Source organism: Chelmon rostratus, chromosome 1 (genome assembly GCF_017976325.1).
Source record: "Chelmon rostratus isolate fCheRos1 chromosome 1, fCheRos1.pri, whole genome shotgun sequence".
In the NCBI taxonomy this organism is placed as follows: domain Eukaryota; kingdom Metazoa; phylum Chordata; class Actinopteri; order Chaetodontiformes; family Chaetodontidae; genus Chelmon; species Chelmon rostratus.
In genome coordinates, this window is record NC_055658.1 from 18,112,260 (window position 1) to 18,127,026 (window position 14,767).

Here is a 14,767-nt window from a genome sequence, read left to right on the forward strand (position 1 = left end):
TATTACGACATTTTCATTCTGATGTACGGCACCACCGGTGCTACAGGAACGAGTGGAAGGTGCAAGTAAGATTAGCTCCCCCGGCTAGATTCCGTGACACTGAGTCATTGACCTAGCATAAAAAGACTTGTGCTTTTTGCTAATCGTAAAGCGTACATGTACGGCGCAGCGTCAACCACATATTCTGGCAGTAAGGTGACTGCTCAGGTTGATATCTACTTTTGTCCGTGCATTATATGCCAACGTTAGCTCTCGGTAGCAGGCAGCAGTCCCCCCTCATCGTGTAGCACGCAACAACTTGTCTGACAGGCTCTTTCTTTGCCGGTTTCCTTATAAACATGCCTATTCAGCTTACAAGCCAGGCTTACTGTAAAATGCTTTTACATGCTGCCAAGTACCCTCACTTCGCCGTGAATGGATTGCTGGTGGCAGAAAAAGCGAAGGAGAGAAAGAAAGACAGCCACAGTGAAACGGTCCTGTGTGTGGACTGCGTGCCGCTGTTTCACGGCACTCTGGCTCTGGCACCGATGCTAGAAGTGGCTTTAACGCTGGTAAGTAGACGTCAAGAAACATATGGGCTCAGTTTATTGGGCACAACTACCTTAAACTAATGCAAGACAAGCTTAGTTGTAGCTGATATTGCTCATTCATTCAACGTCATGGTTTAATAGATTGCAGTTTGTGGTGCTGTTGAACTGTATTGCGTTACTCTAACAATGTTTTTAATATTGTGTCCATGTTTAAATGAATGATGGTAGCCTAAATGTTAGAAGCATAACGAAGTAAGAAATCATAGTTTAATCAACAGCTGTCTAAAGCAGTTTCAGCTAAATCTGTGCCTCCACCTTATGAACATAGGGGTTTTTGCAGGCCATTTCTATGTTACATATATTTTAACTATGTGATCTTAATCGATTGCAATCTAAATATCTATAATCTGTCCTTGTGTCCTTTCATGTTGGCTCCATGACTGCTGTTCCTGTCTCAGATCGATACTTGGTGTAAAGAAAATAATTATGTCATTGCCGCTTATTATCAAGCCAACGAACGCACAAAGGATTCAAGGTACAGACAGCTGAATGGACAGTGACACCCTGCTGTTTCAGGAGAACAACCAGTGTGGACTCTCATGCACTACATTTTTGGTCCTTTCTCTTGCAGACCTAATCAAGTTGCAGAAAAGGTGGCTGCCAGGATTTCTGAGAACTTCAGTGAAGCAGCAATTGTTATGGTAATCGTTAATCATTTGGGATGGCTTGAATGGACTTTACTGGTGGTTTTGTGCATTTACATCTCGTTTGAAATAAATATGAATACACTGCTGACTTTCTTAATTTCCAAATCATGTGGTGCATTTTTAGTTGAACAAGTATGTTCATCGTACCTTCCAGGCAGCCATTGGTTTTAATTCAGTACAGCATAAAGATCATACATAAAGCTTGTTTCTGCAAACTTATATGTTTATCATCTAGAGACAGAATTGATGCAATTGGCTGCCTGAAAGGTAAAAGAAACAATTAATCTTAAATGTTACAGTAAGCTTCAAAAATGGTTTGCAGCATTGTTAAGTATATAGAAGTGGAAGTGATTTCCCTAAAGCATGTAAAACACTGGTGTGGTCCTGTGAAGCCATACTTCACAGGTGTGTCGTAATCACCTCAAATCTCAACAACATCATAGCTGCCACTAATGCTGTTGGAATTTGTGTTTTTTTTCCCTTCAGGTGGACAACAGTAGATTAACAATGAGCTGTTTTGAGCCCATTGTGCTCATCTATGATCATCATGAAAACAAGTGGAAAAGCAGAGAAGTAACTTCGTAAGTGTCTCTGTGTTAACTGTTTTACTGCAAGACTTGTGTGGACTGGGTGTGAGCCTCAACCACAGTCTCTTGTGTACAAGCTTAAAAACAAAAAAAAAGAATGTTGTCTAGGTATGTTTTCAGTGTTTATTGCCAAACTGATGTTTTTGTCTGTCTTCAGTGACTGTTTCGAGGACTGGAGCGAAGCACAGAAGATAACATCTGCTCTGCTAGAGGGCAGGTCCTACGAGAACTTGATTGACTTTGACAATCACTTGGATGATCTAAGGAATGACTGGACCAACCCTGTGATCAACAAGTCCGTCCTGGATCTGTGCTAAGACCCTCAGTCAGGAGTACCCTGGACACGCACATGAATATTGCTGCCATTTCAGCATGCATGATGCTACTCTTCATGTAACACAGGAGTACAATAGTGCTGAAGGCATAGTCTTTGTTCCATCAAAAGGCCCCCATACCGACGGGAACTTGTGGACCACTGACCAGTTAGGCCAAAATCTGTTAAGGGCAAGCGCCTTAGGTGCACTGTTGGCATGTGTCCACCTTTACAAGGTGATGCTGAAGTGATGAAGGCAATTATGCTTTTGAATTCGACTTAAATGTTTTTTCTCTGCAGTGGTTTGTGTTTGTTCCTAGTTGTTTGTATTAAGTTAAATTCTAGAGTATTTGATCTATTTTTGCTCTTACATTTTATGGCCAGTAGCCATACACAGATCATGCCCTAAGTTATTACAACTTTGAGGTGATGATTGTACCACTGAGATATTAAAAAATATATATGTTCTTTATTAAATTTCTAATTTTTCTTAAAGGATAACTTTCGTTTTTTACAACCTGGACCTTATTTGTAGCATTAAATATGACTATTTACTCACCCAGACAACATGCCGGCAGTGGCATGTTATCAACATCCGGCGTCTCTAGACAACTACCTCTGACATGGATGATGGCATTACCGAACGCCGGGAGCTGCGAGCAGCGAGCCACAACACGGCAAACTTTGCGGCGGTCGGCTACGAATAACGAACCATAGCTGTGCCAAACTACAGCTAAACTAACCGACCGCCGGCTCAGAGGGAAATAGCACCAGAATATCATAACAAAATATTGGAATATGAACGAGTTTCGCCGCAGATTATGCGTTATATAGAGGCTGCGCATGGATGCCCCGAGTACTCGCATTATACGGATATACGCGCCGCTCCTCTGGGGCTAATTTCTTCAAAACGACTCCAAATGCCACCAAAGTTGTCTGGGTGAGTAAATGGTCGTATTTAATGCTAGAAATAAGGTCCAGGTTGTAAAAAACGAAAGTTATCCTATAAACCCTTAAACAAAATTTACACATAGAACTGTTGTCAGAGGATGTTTGTGGGCAGTTTTATTGAAAGACACTAAAAAGAGCATTTGGCATGTGGCACAGCCAACTTGAGTCTTTCTGTGGATGCACCAGCAATGACAATGAGATGATCGACTCAAGAACTTCGACTTTTGAATAATTCACGCTAACACAAACATTTCTATGATGCACATGTGCTGTTATTGTCACTGGTGTGCTTCAGAATGTCTTTCTGGATGATGTACATGTTGGCGTATTGGCTTTGGATTGCTGCTCTAAGATTTATTTAGAAATACGATTGAATCACTGAATCAAATCACAGGAACGTGTGAATTTTGTTTTATGTTGGATATCTGTTTTAAGAATTAATAGCATGTATTTATACTGAAATGACCACTCTAAATCCTACTATTGAATAAGCCATGTTAAAAAATTTAAATTCTTAATGTGAAGATATAGATCTACCTTTTTATTTGAGATTAGAATTAATGTAAGAGCTAGTTACTTAAGCAATTGTGTGGACAGAACATTTTTTACAGAAATTTTATGAACTGAATGTACAATGAACCCGACTTTTGAAAATATCCAAGTCTTTGTCAGACTGTTCATTTGGTAAATTATTTTGCCAGGTGTTACACCACTGCCGAGGCAGGTTAGAAAAGGTTGCTGAAAGTTTGCCACTTATCAGCTTCAGGGCTGCAGCTTTTTTTATGTCAGTTTGCCTGACAGAGTTTCTAATAAAACATGTATGTAACTAACATGGTGACATAAAATATGGAAAAAGAATGGCAATAGGGAAATACAGTACTTTATTAATTCTATGAGGAAATTGCATCATTACTGCAGTCACAGCAATTGCGCGTACTTTAAACGTCCCCTCCAGACATGGTGTAAGATGTATATAAAATACTGTACTTTGACTAATAATTTGTCTCTGATCTGATTTTTCCACAAAAAAGGTATATGATCCTGTTAATTATCTTCTTCCTCTCATTTAAAACTCCAGAGTCTATGAATATGTAATTATTTTTAATTTCCAAAAACTGTTGGACACACAAATCTGTGTATATGCAGTAGAGGCTTCAAGTTTCCACATATCATCTGTTTAAGTTGACTACTGGATCAGGACTGACAGAAAGAAAAATGTGTGTGAGTGGAGGGGGAATTTAAAGTTAATCTCCTCTACATAATGGAATTTACTGACTAATGAGATTTATCCACTTCCTGACAGAATTCAGTGTTCTAGATGTCATGTTCTGCCATGCCCTTACAGAGAAGTGATGAATCACAGTGCATGTTGTTGAAATATCCAAGAAACTATGGTGACCTTTCCTCACTAAAACTTGGCTGGCCTTCTGGACCTTCCTTGTGTGCCTTTAGTTTATCATATGGGCCATCACCTCTAATCTGTTTTAGACTTTGCCCTGAAAAATTTCACATGCTTCTTTCCAACTTGCCTCACTGTGTTTTATCTCCTAGATGAAAATCCTTCACACCTACAGTATGATCTTATCATCATATGCAGTAGGCTTTCTGCACCTCTGAAAACAGACACTTTGGCTCCTATCATATATTAAGCAAACGGTTGTATCACCCAGTCATGACCACAGAACTGGCAGGAAGTGATGCGCTCATTTTTCAGCCACGGCCACGCGCACTGCTACCAGGCACTTACAGAAATAGAATTATTAGAGTCCTTATAAGAGTACCAATTGTTTCTATATAATCAAGGCTTCTTCTTGTGATTATTTTCATTGCAGATTATTTCCAAATTAAATTTCTTCAATGAAACATCACAAAATAGTGTTAATGATATATGACATTATAAATAGATTTTGATGATAATACTTGTGCCTTAAGTTAAATTGTGAATGCAGGACTTTGTAATAATAAAGTTTTTTTTTTTTGAGTGTGTGGTGACTTCTACTTAATGAAACATTCTGAATACTTTAACAACTACATAATACATGGCGTTTTTCAAACCCTATCAAAGTCATACTTATAATTAATGCCGCAAGCGCGATTAAAGCAGATGTCACGAGTACAGGAATGCCAGAAAAAACACTCACATGGCTAGCGTTTATATTTAGAGTATGAGCGGCCTCCTGTTTATAACTTGGTGAATACTGCCACCGAGTGGCGCTTAATTACAACTGTTGTCGCTGTCACATGACCCACTTCTTCCTTCCGGCCCGGAAGTACCGAGCCAACAAAGCAAAAAAGTTAGGATTGGTCCGTGTCGTCACGGCCAAGCCACTTCGGAAGTCTGCAAACAGGGTTAAAAATACAATTTCTCTAAAGACTAAGTAACGACAAGAGCAGGGGATTACAGACAAACACACAGACGCTTTTAAAGTCAACACACAGACACCAAGTGCTCACCGCGCGACATTACGTCTTCTTTTGATGACGAGATTGACTTATCCCGCGTGGTCCACGGATGTTCATGCAGCGCGCAGCGCGGGAAAAGTGAGCAGCGTAGATGTGAGGGTAACATTTTTGTAAAAAAAAATCTCCTAAACACACGACTATGGATCCCTCGGAGGTGGAGTTCCTCGCCGAGAAAGAGATGGTGAAGATAATACCAAATTTCAGTCTGGACAAGGTCTATTTGATCGGGGTAAGTAACGTTAAGTCAGTTGTACGTATCAAGACGTTACTTTACACGGTTAAACGGTTAACTTTTGACCACATACTGATAACTCGCATAACGTTAGCCACGTTAGCTCAGTAGTTGACGTTAGCGTATGCCAAACCGTACAGGGTGATTGTCATCCATTGAGAATTCAAGTTTTCGTTTGTACTGTATTCTGCATGGCTCAGTAGCGTTAGCGTACCGTGACTGTCCTCCCTGATAAATCTGTCTGTCCTCAGGGTGACCTGGGTCCCTTCAACCCCGGACTGCCTGTTGATGTCCCCGTGTGGCTGGCCCTCAACCTCAAACAGAGACAGAAATGCAGAATTGTTCCTCCTGCATGGATGGATGTTGGTGAGAGAGACAGTGCATGCAGGTCTCTGACATGTTTTCAAGATGCCGGAATAGTTGAATAGTTGTTGTAGAACTTAAATTCTTGACAAAGTCTTGTGCATCACTTTAACGCGTTTCAACGAAATTCAGCCTAATATATCTGGCATCACTGGAAACTTTCAGCATGTCTTTATGTCACTCATCTGTGGTCTGACAGAGTTTCAAGAGATTAAACCTTCATGATTGGAACTGGCATGTCTCAGATATACTGACATTAATGCTGATTTCTTCCATCTGGTAATGTGGTTCATTAAATTACTGCTCCGACTGGCCTGCTGTTGATACTCTGCAGACAAACTGGAGGAGATGCGAGACCTGGAGAGGAAAGAGGATGCCTTTACACCTGTTCCCAGTCCTTACTACATGGAGCTGACCAAACTGCTACTGAACTAGTAAGTCATATACACTGAAGTTGTCCCCATGCAGAAATCTACGGCCTTCTGTCTTATTTAGCTCATGGTGTTTGTACTAATTAAACATTAGTGAAAATGCTGCCTTGTAGTCTCTATGTGTCATTGTACCTTACATGCTGGTTTGTGTGTGTGTCTCTGTAGTGCGTCTGACAACATCCCTAAAGCAGATGAGATCCGCACGCTGGTCAAAGACATCTGGGACACACGTGTTGCCAAACTCCGCCTCTCCGCCGACAGCTTCATCAGTCAGATGGAGGCTCATGCCAAGGTAACACTGATGGACAAAAGTCACACACTGAGCATCTGGTTTCCACAAGGTGTTAAAGAATACCGTAGAGCCGATTCCCGATCGTATATTAACAGTAAACTAAATAAAGCATTTAACTACGTAGCCTACTTAACCATGTAGAGGCATAAACGTAAAGGAAAATGTCCAGTTCCAAAAAAATCTTGGCAAATCACCAAAATCTGTCAGGCAACACAAAAAAGGAACAAAACCGTGTTGCTGCCAGAATGCCACGTGGCCATTAGTCACATAATTCATTGGTCAATTATTTCAAATGGCTGCTGGAGGTTGTGTTGAAGTGAAGAAAAACGTAAGCGCCTTGGAATTATTTTTGTTGTATTTTTCTTCTTAATTGGGATTATCCAGTTATCCCCTCATCTCGTGGCTCTGCTGTTTCCTGTTTTACTGTCGCATTAAGATCCAGCAGATACGAGCTTAAATCCAGCGCAGTCATTAGAGAAAGCCGTTATTCTGACGTGTTTAAACCGGAGCATGTCTCCTGTCTCACTCTGCCTCCCTCCCTCTGTAGCTGGACAACCTGACTCTGATGGAGATTAACACCATACGAGCGTTCCTTCTTGACTCTCTCAACTGCATGTACAAACTACGGTCCAATCTGCAGCCTGGCTCAAGCAAGGGACAGTTCACGGACTATTGATCCACAAGATCCAGACGATCTTGTCCCGAGAATTTGCGAAGGCTGGGGTTAAAGGCTTGGACTGAGGTGAGTAGGTACTCACCAGGCCCTTCATTTCCCAAAAGACTGTTTTCTCAGAAATCGAATCTGAGATTTACGTCAATGTCTGAAGCGGATTGAGTTTTACTCAGACTTTTTAAGGGGTTGTATTATTTTTTTAGAGCGACATGCATTAATGCTCACACATTAAAAGCACGTAGGCTGTACATGTATCTGCTCTTCGAAATATATGCATATTTAATTTAGGATGCTCACTGTAGTTTAAAACTGCCACAAGTTTTGTACATGTCAATAAGTGACAAAATAAATATATTTGTATCAAAGTGTACTTTTTTTTTGTTTACCCTACAAGTACAGATTTTGTATCATTGTGCTGAATGATCAACTTTGTTTGTTTCCTCTGTGTGTAATACTTCCTCTGCATATTTCAGAGCGCTCTAGTTGAGTGGTGTTTTGCAGGTTTGCCTGCAAAACTGTGGTAGAAGAAAGGAAATGCAAACCTTTTTCTAGCATCATGCATGCACACAGGAGGCATAAGTGTTATATAGTTATAAAGATAAGTGATTAGTTGACCAACTCTTGAAGCAAAAAATGGTTTCAGCTTCAGTGTGGTTGTTTCCACTTGGCTACTTTAGTCTGAATTTAACTGGACGAGGTCAATGCTTGAGTTGAGGGCAACAGCAGAACTACTTTTCAAACTTGAAATGTTGGTCTTGTGGAGTGGAAAGAAGCTCAAATACTCATCGAAAGCAAGTGACGTTAATATTGATTGAAGTCATGATGTTAAACTAATAAATCACCAGCTCTACGAAGAATCTTTGCCAGGAAGAGCTCAGGATTATCAGTCCTTTCTTTTTAAATAACACGATTTTACTAACTGCCCACCTACCGGCACCCACAAACAGACAAGGGTTGATATTTAACATTTTTGAAATATTTTATTTTCTTTTTTGTCTGAAATCACAGCCATATATTCATAAATACCTAATTACTACATTCAACAAAGAATATATTACATTACAATGAATTCAAACAAGTACATTTTAAAAACAGGATTTCACAGCATCTAGACATCCTCCACTGAGTAATGGGGCTATTGCATGGGCGTGCGTGGGTTGGAGACACAGGGAGGCTGGGTAAGGGGCTCACCGTACTGCACCTTCCTCCCCAGGTCATTGGCAGCTTACCTCAGCATGCGTAGTCTTGATCCTCTGAACTGGCTTGGGCCTCACTTATAAAATGGTCTCATGATCACATGGATTTAGATAAAGAAATTTGGTGTTGGTTCTTGACATGCACATATTTGAAAGGTGTGAGACATATAGTAGACGCTTCAATGTAAAAATCCCTGATCACTGATGTGTGTAGAATGTCCCATCGTGTGTACTGCAACTCATTCACATGCTCCCAAATTTTTGAGGCACTTGTAATAAATATATGGTGTGTAGGGGGTTGTTGTGCTTTTTTTTTTTCTCTTTTCAATGAATGAACTTTATGCACATTTTCAAAGTTTACTACATTTTTCAAAATCCTGACACCCCCCACTCTTTTTACACCAGCCATCCCACCATAACTTGTGCAGCTGGGTTGAAGCCTCTGGAATTTATACACCTCAAAGATGGTCTCCAATTGCACATGCGACCATAAGGCTGAGGCAACACGAGTTACAGGGTGGAAAGTCGGGAGTTAAACTCGAATCTCAGTGCAGAGCTGACGAGGAGGATGAAGGGCAGGCAGAGGTTGTAAACATGTATGAGGCCAGGTAAATCAAACCTTTCTGATTTTATACAGAGCAGGAAATGCCCAGTTTGAATCTACTTTTGTGTGTGATTTATTTTTTTATAGTGTGTTGGCAACTTTGGCTAGTCCTAAAAACGGGTAAATGCAGGAAGACGACGAGTGGGGTCAAATGTATTCAAGCAGTGGAAGATGGCCATTCTGGTTTGAATGTTTGGCTACCTAACTGCAACTCGATTTAAAATTAAGAATCCAAAATGCTACCGTTTTTCATTTTGGCACTAGGTCCTCTCATGGCTGCTAATAAGGGCTTGATCTTGTAAGGCATAACATTATGCAAACCGTCATATTGTTTGAGTCCAATGCCATATAGGTGAAGTGAAAGGTCCAATGGTAGGATAAAGCATCAAGAACCAGTTCCATCAGCTGGCGGCTTAAGAGACTCTTCATGTCTTAAAAAAAAAAAATGAAGTATGTCAAGTGACCAAAGCAAAAGAAAAAAAAAAGTCAGTGTGGATCTCAACTGGTTTCTGTATGAGACTATCACAAGCTAACTAGTCATGCCAGCAGCGGTGAAGCTGACCAGAGGAGTTGTTGAAAGGGGCATTAAAACAGAGAGACACGTGTTGCTGTGAAGGAAGGGGGATGAGAGGGCAGGAGCCATGTCTCAGGACCGCTAAGTAAGCTCTGCTGAGCTCAGACGCCAGATGAGGTGGCTGTGGCTGGGCCTCAGCTGCGCAGTGCTGGGAGAGAGAGTAGGAGGAGTGGATCCTGTTCTCCCTCACTCTGTTAAATGTCTCAAAATGAGCTGTTCTGGCCAGCAGCAGTACAAACACTAAAAGCAAGGCTTTCTTTTCCAACCCAAAAAAAGCATAAACATATAAAAATGGCAGGCTTTTTCTTTTAAAAGAACAATGATTAAAGTAATAAAAACATACAAAATTCTTTTAAGTCTTCATATTATATATACAATACAAGGCTGAAGCACCTTTTAAAATTCTTATTCTCAAATTTCTATTTCGAAATAAAACATTTCCTTAATTCTTTCCAAAAATGTGCATTTTCTAAGTTCTTCCCTAATTTGAACAGTTCTTTGCTGTAACACAGTACCACCTGGTAGTTCTTCAGCTTTTCTTCTTAAGTGCATTTCCAGTTCAAAAGCTCATGGCCACTGTGATAAAAATCAGTCCCGACTGGCCAGAAGCCTTTGGAGTGTTCAAGTCTCTTTGACGACACCCCTCCTGGGGTAGCTGCTCCCTCATTGGCAGGATTGTCTGTGTAGCTGTGGCGGCGAGGGATGCAGGGACTGAACGATAGAGCAGCAGGGGCTGAAGACTACGTGAAGAGCAGGTGCGTAGGTGCGTGCGTGTGTGTGTGTGTGTGTATTTGTGTGTGTTTGTGTTGATCTTCAGGTACTCCTGCCCCATACTCTCGCTGATCTCGGGGGTTGGCTACATTGGCACGCATTAGTGGGTTGTGGCACAGTCCCTGGCTGGCCACAATCCAAAGGCTGCCTGTCCTTCACTGTATGGTCCTGTATCATCCATGTATCCATTCATTCATTCATTCATTCATTCAGTTTCTATAGCCTGCCATATTCTCCTCCATGGAGCTATGTGGACCAGGCCATGAAAAATAAACTCTGGGTGACAGTCTGTAAGGGGAGGCGGCCGTGGGCCATCAGGTCGGCGTGCTGGGGTCACCTGGGAGGGTAACCCTTGTAATGGCCGCCTCTTGGCCAGTGTGTCTGTGGCAGCGTCAAACACTTCCTGAAGTGCTCCAGCTCTGCTTGTAGCTTCTCCCTTTCCACTGCCAGCTTCTGCCTCTGGGACATCAGCTCCTACACGTCCAGGGTAGCAGAGAGGGACGACAAGAAATATAAAGTCAACACAACATCACAACGACCAAGATGTGATTTCAGTTACAGGACATCAATACAGCGGTGGGAAAAAATAAAGGAGAAACCACATGTGACAATAATAAAGAACACAGTGACTCTCTTTGCGTTTTGGATACTTTGTGTTTACATGATTTTCAAAACTGATTCTCTTGCTTTTGCAGTTTTGGCTTGCACTGAAAATCCAGCATCTTTCAACTGCTAGTTTCCTCCAGTTGCTTTGAAAACCAGCAATGCAAATCAGCATTGAAATTAATTCAAATCTGCCAATATAGCTGCCTGTTTCATAATGGTCCATTTACTTAGGATTGTATACTGTGGTTTTTATGCAATTTTATCCACTCTGTGTATATACTGTGCATATTATGAGGGACAATAAAATAAGTATGTGCAGAGGTGGAGGGAAAACATGTAGGAGGCAGGTATTGATGGATTTGGGCGTAGCGATGACACAAGGTGTGTTCGAAGGCACAGTAACAGTGGCAGCGTATGCGCCTCTTACCCCCATGCTATGAGACAGCTGCTCAGCGGCCAGACTGAGGTTGTAGTTCTGAGCTTCTAGTCTTCGACACTGGCTCTGCAATACTTGTCGCTCCAAGCTTTGCTCTAGAGGAAAACGTCGAATGAGAGAAAAAGGGGAACAAAAAACAAGAGTTGGGGGTTAGAGGAAAAAAAATAAGCCGTTTTGCAGAATCCACACCATGTGCTTTCTGAAGAGCAGCTGCCACAAGGCTAATTCACTAGCAAAGACACGAAATGTTTCTTCTTGTTTCTTGGATTGATCAGATGGCTGTTACAACTCCTGATTACACACATTTTTCTTTATGACATATGAATTGTGTAGAGGAGTGAATACCACCATCTAGTGGCGGGAGAACGCTACAACAACTGTCAAAAATCCAAACCAGTCATTTGTATTGACTTCAGCCACCAAACAATATGCGACTGCACAGTCCTGCTTAAGATGAAGGCATTTTATGTCATAATAAGAATTAACACATCAAATTTTTACAGGGATAAAGACAAACACTATGTTATGAGCCCATCCAGTGAGATACTGATGGCTTTTAAAGAGGTTAGGTTTATGAAACCCACATATAACATGGGGTAGAGGAGCCATAAAAACAGCAGCAGTATAATCACTGCATGTTTGCTGTGGCCGCTTACCTTCAACATATTCCTGATAAGCTTCAAATATAGATTCAATCCCCTGCCACTTGGACACAGGAGCCTCCTCTTCCTCCTCATCCTCCTCCTCCTCAGAGTCATCTGGACCAGACAGGTCCTCCCTCGTCCCTGAGGCCTCCCGGTGTAGGGGTGCAGAGTGCTGCCCGTTGGGCTGAGGGTGAGGGTGTGAGAGCGGATGTGGAAATGAATGTGCATTTGAGTGAGATTGTGAAAGCGGCTGTGGCGGCCGGCCAGGGGTGCTCTGAAGCTCTGGAATGTTGTAGTGAACAGACGCCTCCTGGAGGTGGGACGACTCTGACATCCCCGTGGCTCCACCTGAAGGACAAGATGGACAGAGCTGTCAACCCTCCTGTTGTTCCTGGGATTCTCCCGTGTTTTACTCTTCTCTCCTACTGTCCTCTCATTTAAATAATTTCCCATAAATCTCCTGTATCTTAAACCTTTCTAAGACAGAAAAATGTGTTGCTACATTCCCTCCGGCACAGCAGGTGGCAGTATGTTGAGTATTAGCATTGTAGTCGTCACTCAAATGGCACTCACTAATACAACAAGAACAAGAGCGTGGGAAGGCGTCCCGCTGCCCATCGGCATCAAAGAGAAATCTCCATCAGTGTGACTGGTGTGGCTTACCTTTGTTTTTCTGCAGAGCCTTCTGAGTGGACTGAAGCACAGATTCGTGGAACTGCTGGGCAAATTCCTCTGGGGTGAAACTGTCCCAGGGTTTGGTACGTCCATTGACGCTGTGAGGGCCCTCTTTAGCCTGCAGGGGGAGCGGGGGCCGCAAACTGTTCAGCAGGCTGGAGCTCCTCTTAGGGATCGGTCCCTCACTGGGCCCCCGGGCCTTGTCTGGGAAGACAGCTGGAGAAGGGGGTTCCTTTGGTCTTAATGTGTCCCCAAGGGGTTTTGGATTGCCACTGGGGGACGCTGGGCAATGTGAGGGGGGGCTATGTGATCTGACACTGTGGTGGTCTTCTGATTCAGATGGAGGCTGGGCAAATGCAGAATCTGCAATCATTTGAACATTTGTTAGTCATGTGGTCGAAATCCACGTTACTACAGATGGACTGCTGCATTCAAAAGTTTAGATGTATCTTTCATCCAGAAATATTCTATAAATGAAGAAGTAACACTCAAACACAATACTTCAGGAATGAGAAAGTCCGTATGTTCATCTGCATTAGCATGTGTCTCACCAGAGATCTGTGCTGGAGGGCTCTTACATAGCGGATGAGGGGCATGTCTGATGGTATCCAAGGTTACGCTCTTTTCTTTAATGGCCTGAAGCAACTCCACCACCCTTTCATTATCTAATAGACAGAGAAAAAAACATCATGTGTTGAATCTTTGTTTCTTTGTAGCCTCAGTCCTGTCTGTATCTATCTTATTCAAATTTCATAAGAACCCATGTCTCCCTGTGTGAGTGTGTGTGTGTGTGTGTGTAAAAGGAGGCTGAGCGTGGCCTGACAGCGTGGGAGGCTGTGCGCTGCCATCTGTAGGCAGCAAACAGTAAATCAAGAGGATTAGACGAGGATCACTGTAAGCCCACTGCTGCCACTCCCAATTCCTCGTCAGTACGAGTGTGTGTGTGTGTGTGTGTGTGTGTGCGTGTGTGTGTATAACTGCAAGTGCCTACTAACAGAACCTTGACACAAGTCCACCTTTCTAACTAGGGCGATGTAAAGCATTTCATTATGCATACCCTGCTTAATATATGCTGCATATAATACAGGGGTTTGAGGTTGACATGTTCATTGCTTGACCTCTTTATGATTTCATTCAAGGCTTGAGTCAACATGTTAATGAGAACACAGCGCATGTAAAGCAGGCACAGCTCAGCTGAAGTGAAGCGTCAGCAAGCTGTAGAGCCGACTGGGAATGACTACTACTTTCTAAAAGCTAAACGAGCATGCAATCAGTCTTCTTCTTTACTCTGCTGAAATGAGATGTCAGAGAGGAGAGACATGATATGAGTAATGGATGGGGATGTTTTTGTATGCCATGTAAAGGGAACTGGGTCACTTCTGCGATGCAGTGGTTTCTAAGCAGCTTCCTGAAGCACACTGATAATGTTCAAGTATTTATCAATGTCAGTAAAAACTATTTCCTTCACTGATGTTATTCTGATATTTTGTCATTAAAGGCAAAGGCGTTAGCTTCCTGCCCACACCGATTCTCTACTTAAACAATAAAGGAGCCACGGCTTATTTAATTAAGAATAGCTAAGAGGCATTGTTTTGCACAGTTAAGTCTTCAACTAACTAATGTTGTTCTCAAAACACAATTAAACAGCACAATTGTTCTAAAGCCTACATTTAACAGGGTTTTTAGAATGTTTTTAAACATGACTAAGTATAGACGGGG

The 14,767-nt window shown here is 42.1% G+C and overlaps 3 protein-coding genes across 5 annotated transcripts in view; 2 read left to right on the forward strand and 1 right to left on the reverse strand.

Annotated features, from left to right (window-relative positions):
* The first annotated feature begins 49 nt into the window (after positions 1-49).
* emc8 (ER membrane protein complex subunit 8) lies at positions 50-2,935 on the forward strand. The gene is made up of 5 exons (XM_041940502.1): positions 50-551; positions 989-1,065; positions 1,162-1,231; positions 1,724-1,818; positions 1,982-2,935. Exons 1-5 carry the CDS (start codon positions 339-341, stop codon positions 2,139-2,141), a joined length of 615 nt encoding a protein of 204 aa, XP_041796436.1. The 5' UTR covers positions 50-338; the 3' UTR covers positions 2,142-2,935.
* Positions 2,936-5,372: 2,437 nt separating this feature from the next.
* On the forward strand, positions 5,373-8,970 carry gins2 (GINS complex subunit 2). Its single transcript, XM_041933665.1, has 5 exons — positions 5,373-5,780; positions 6,035-6,149; positions 6,481-6,580; positions 6,743-6,869; positions 7,417-8,970. The coding sequence occupies exons 1-5, from the start codon at positions 5,691-5,693 to the stop codon at positions 7,543-7,545; spliced, it is 561 nt and encodes a 186-aa protein (XP_041789599.1). The 5' UTR covers positions 5,373-5,690; the 3' UTR covers positions 7,546-8,970.
* Positions 8,971-8,985: 15 nt separating this feature from the next.
* Positions 8,986-14,767, reverse strand: part of gse1b (Gse1 coiled-coil protein b) — a 42,059-nt gene continuing 36,277 nt past the window's right edge. For all 3 annotated transcript variants that reach the window (XM_041933653.1, XM_041933644.1, XM_041933636.1), the window contains exons 12-16: positions 13,600-13,713; positions 13,037-13,411; positions 12,386-12,721; positions 11,721-11,824; positions 8,986-11,161 (exon numbers count right to left, since the gene is read on the reverse strand). In XM_041933653.1, coding sequence (XP_041789587.1) covers positions 11,021-11,161; positions 11,721-11,824; positions 12,386-12,721; positions 13,037-13,411; positions 13,600-13,713 — 1,070 coding nt within the window. In that variant the 3' untranslated portion in view covers positions 8,986-11,020. The remainder of the gene's footprint in view (positions 11,162-11,720; positions 11,825-12,385; positions 12,722-13,036; positions 13,412-13,599; positions 13,714-14,767) is intronic.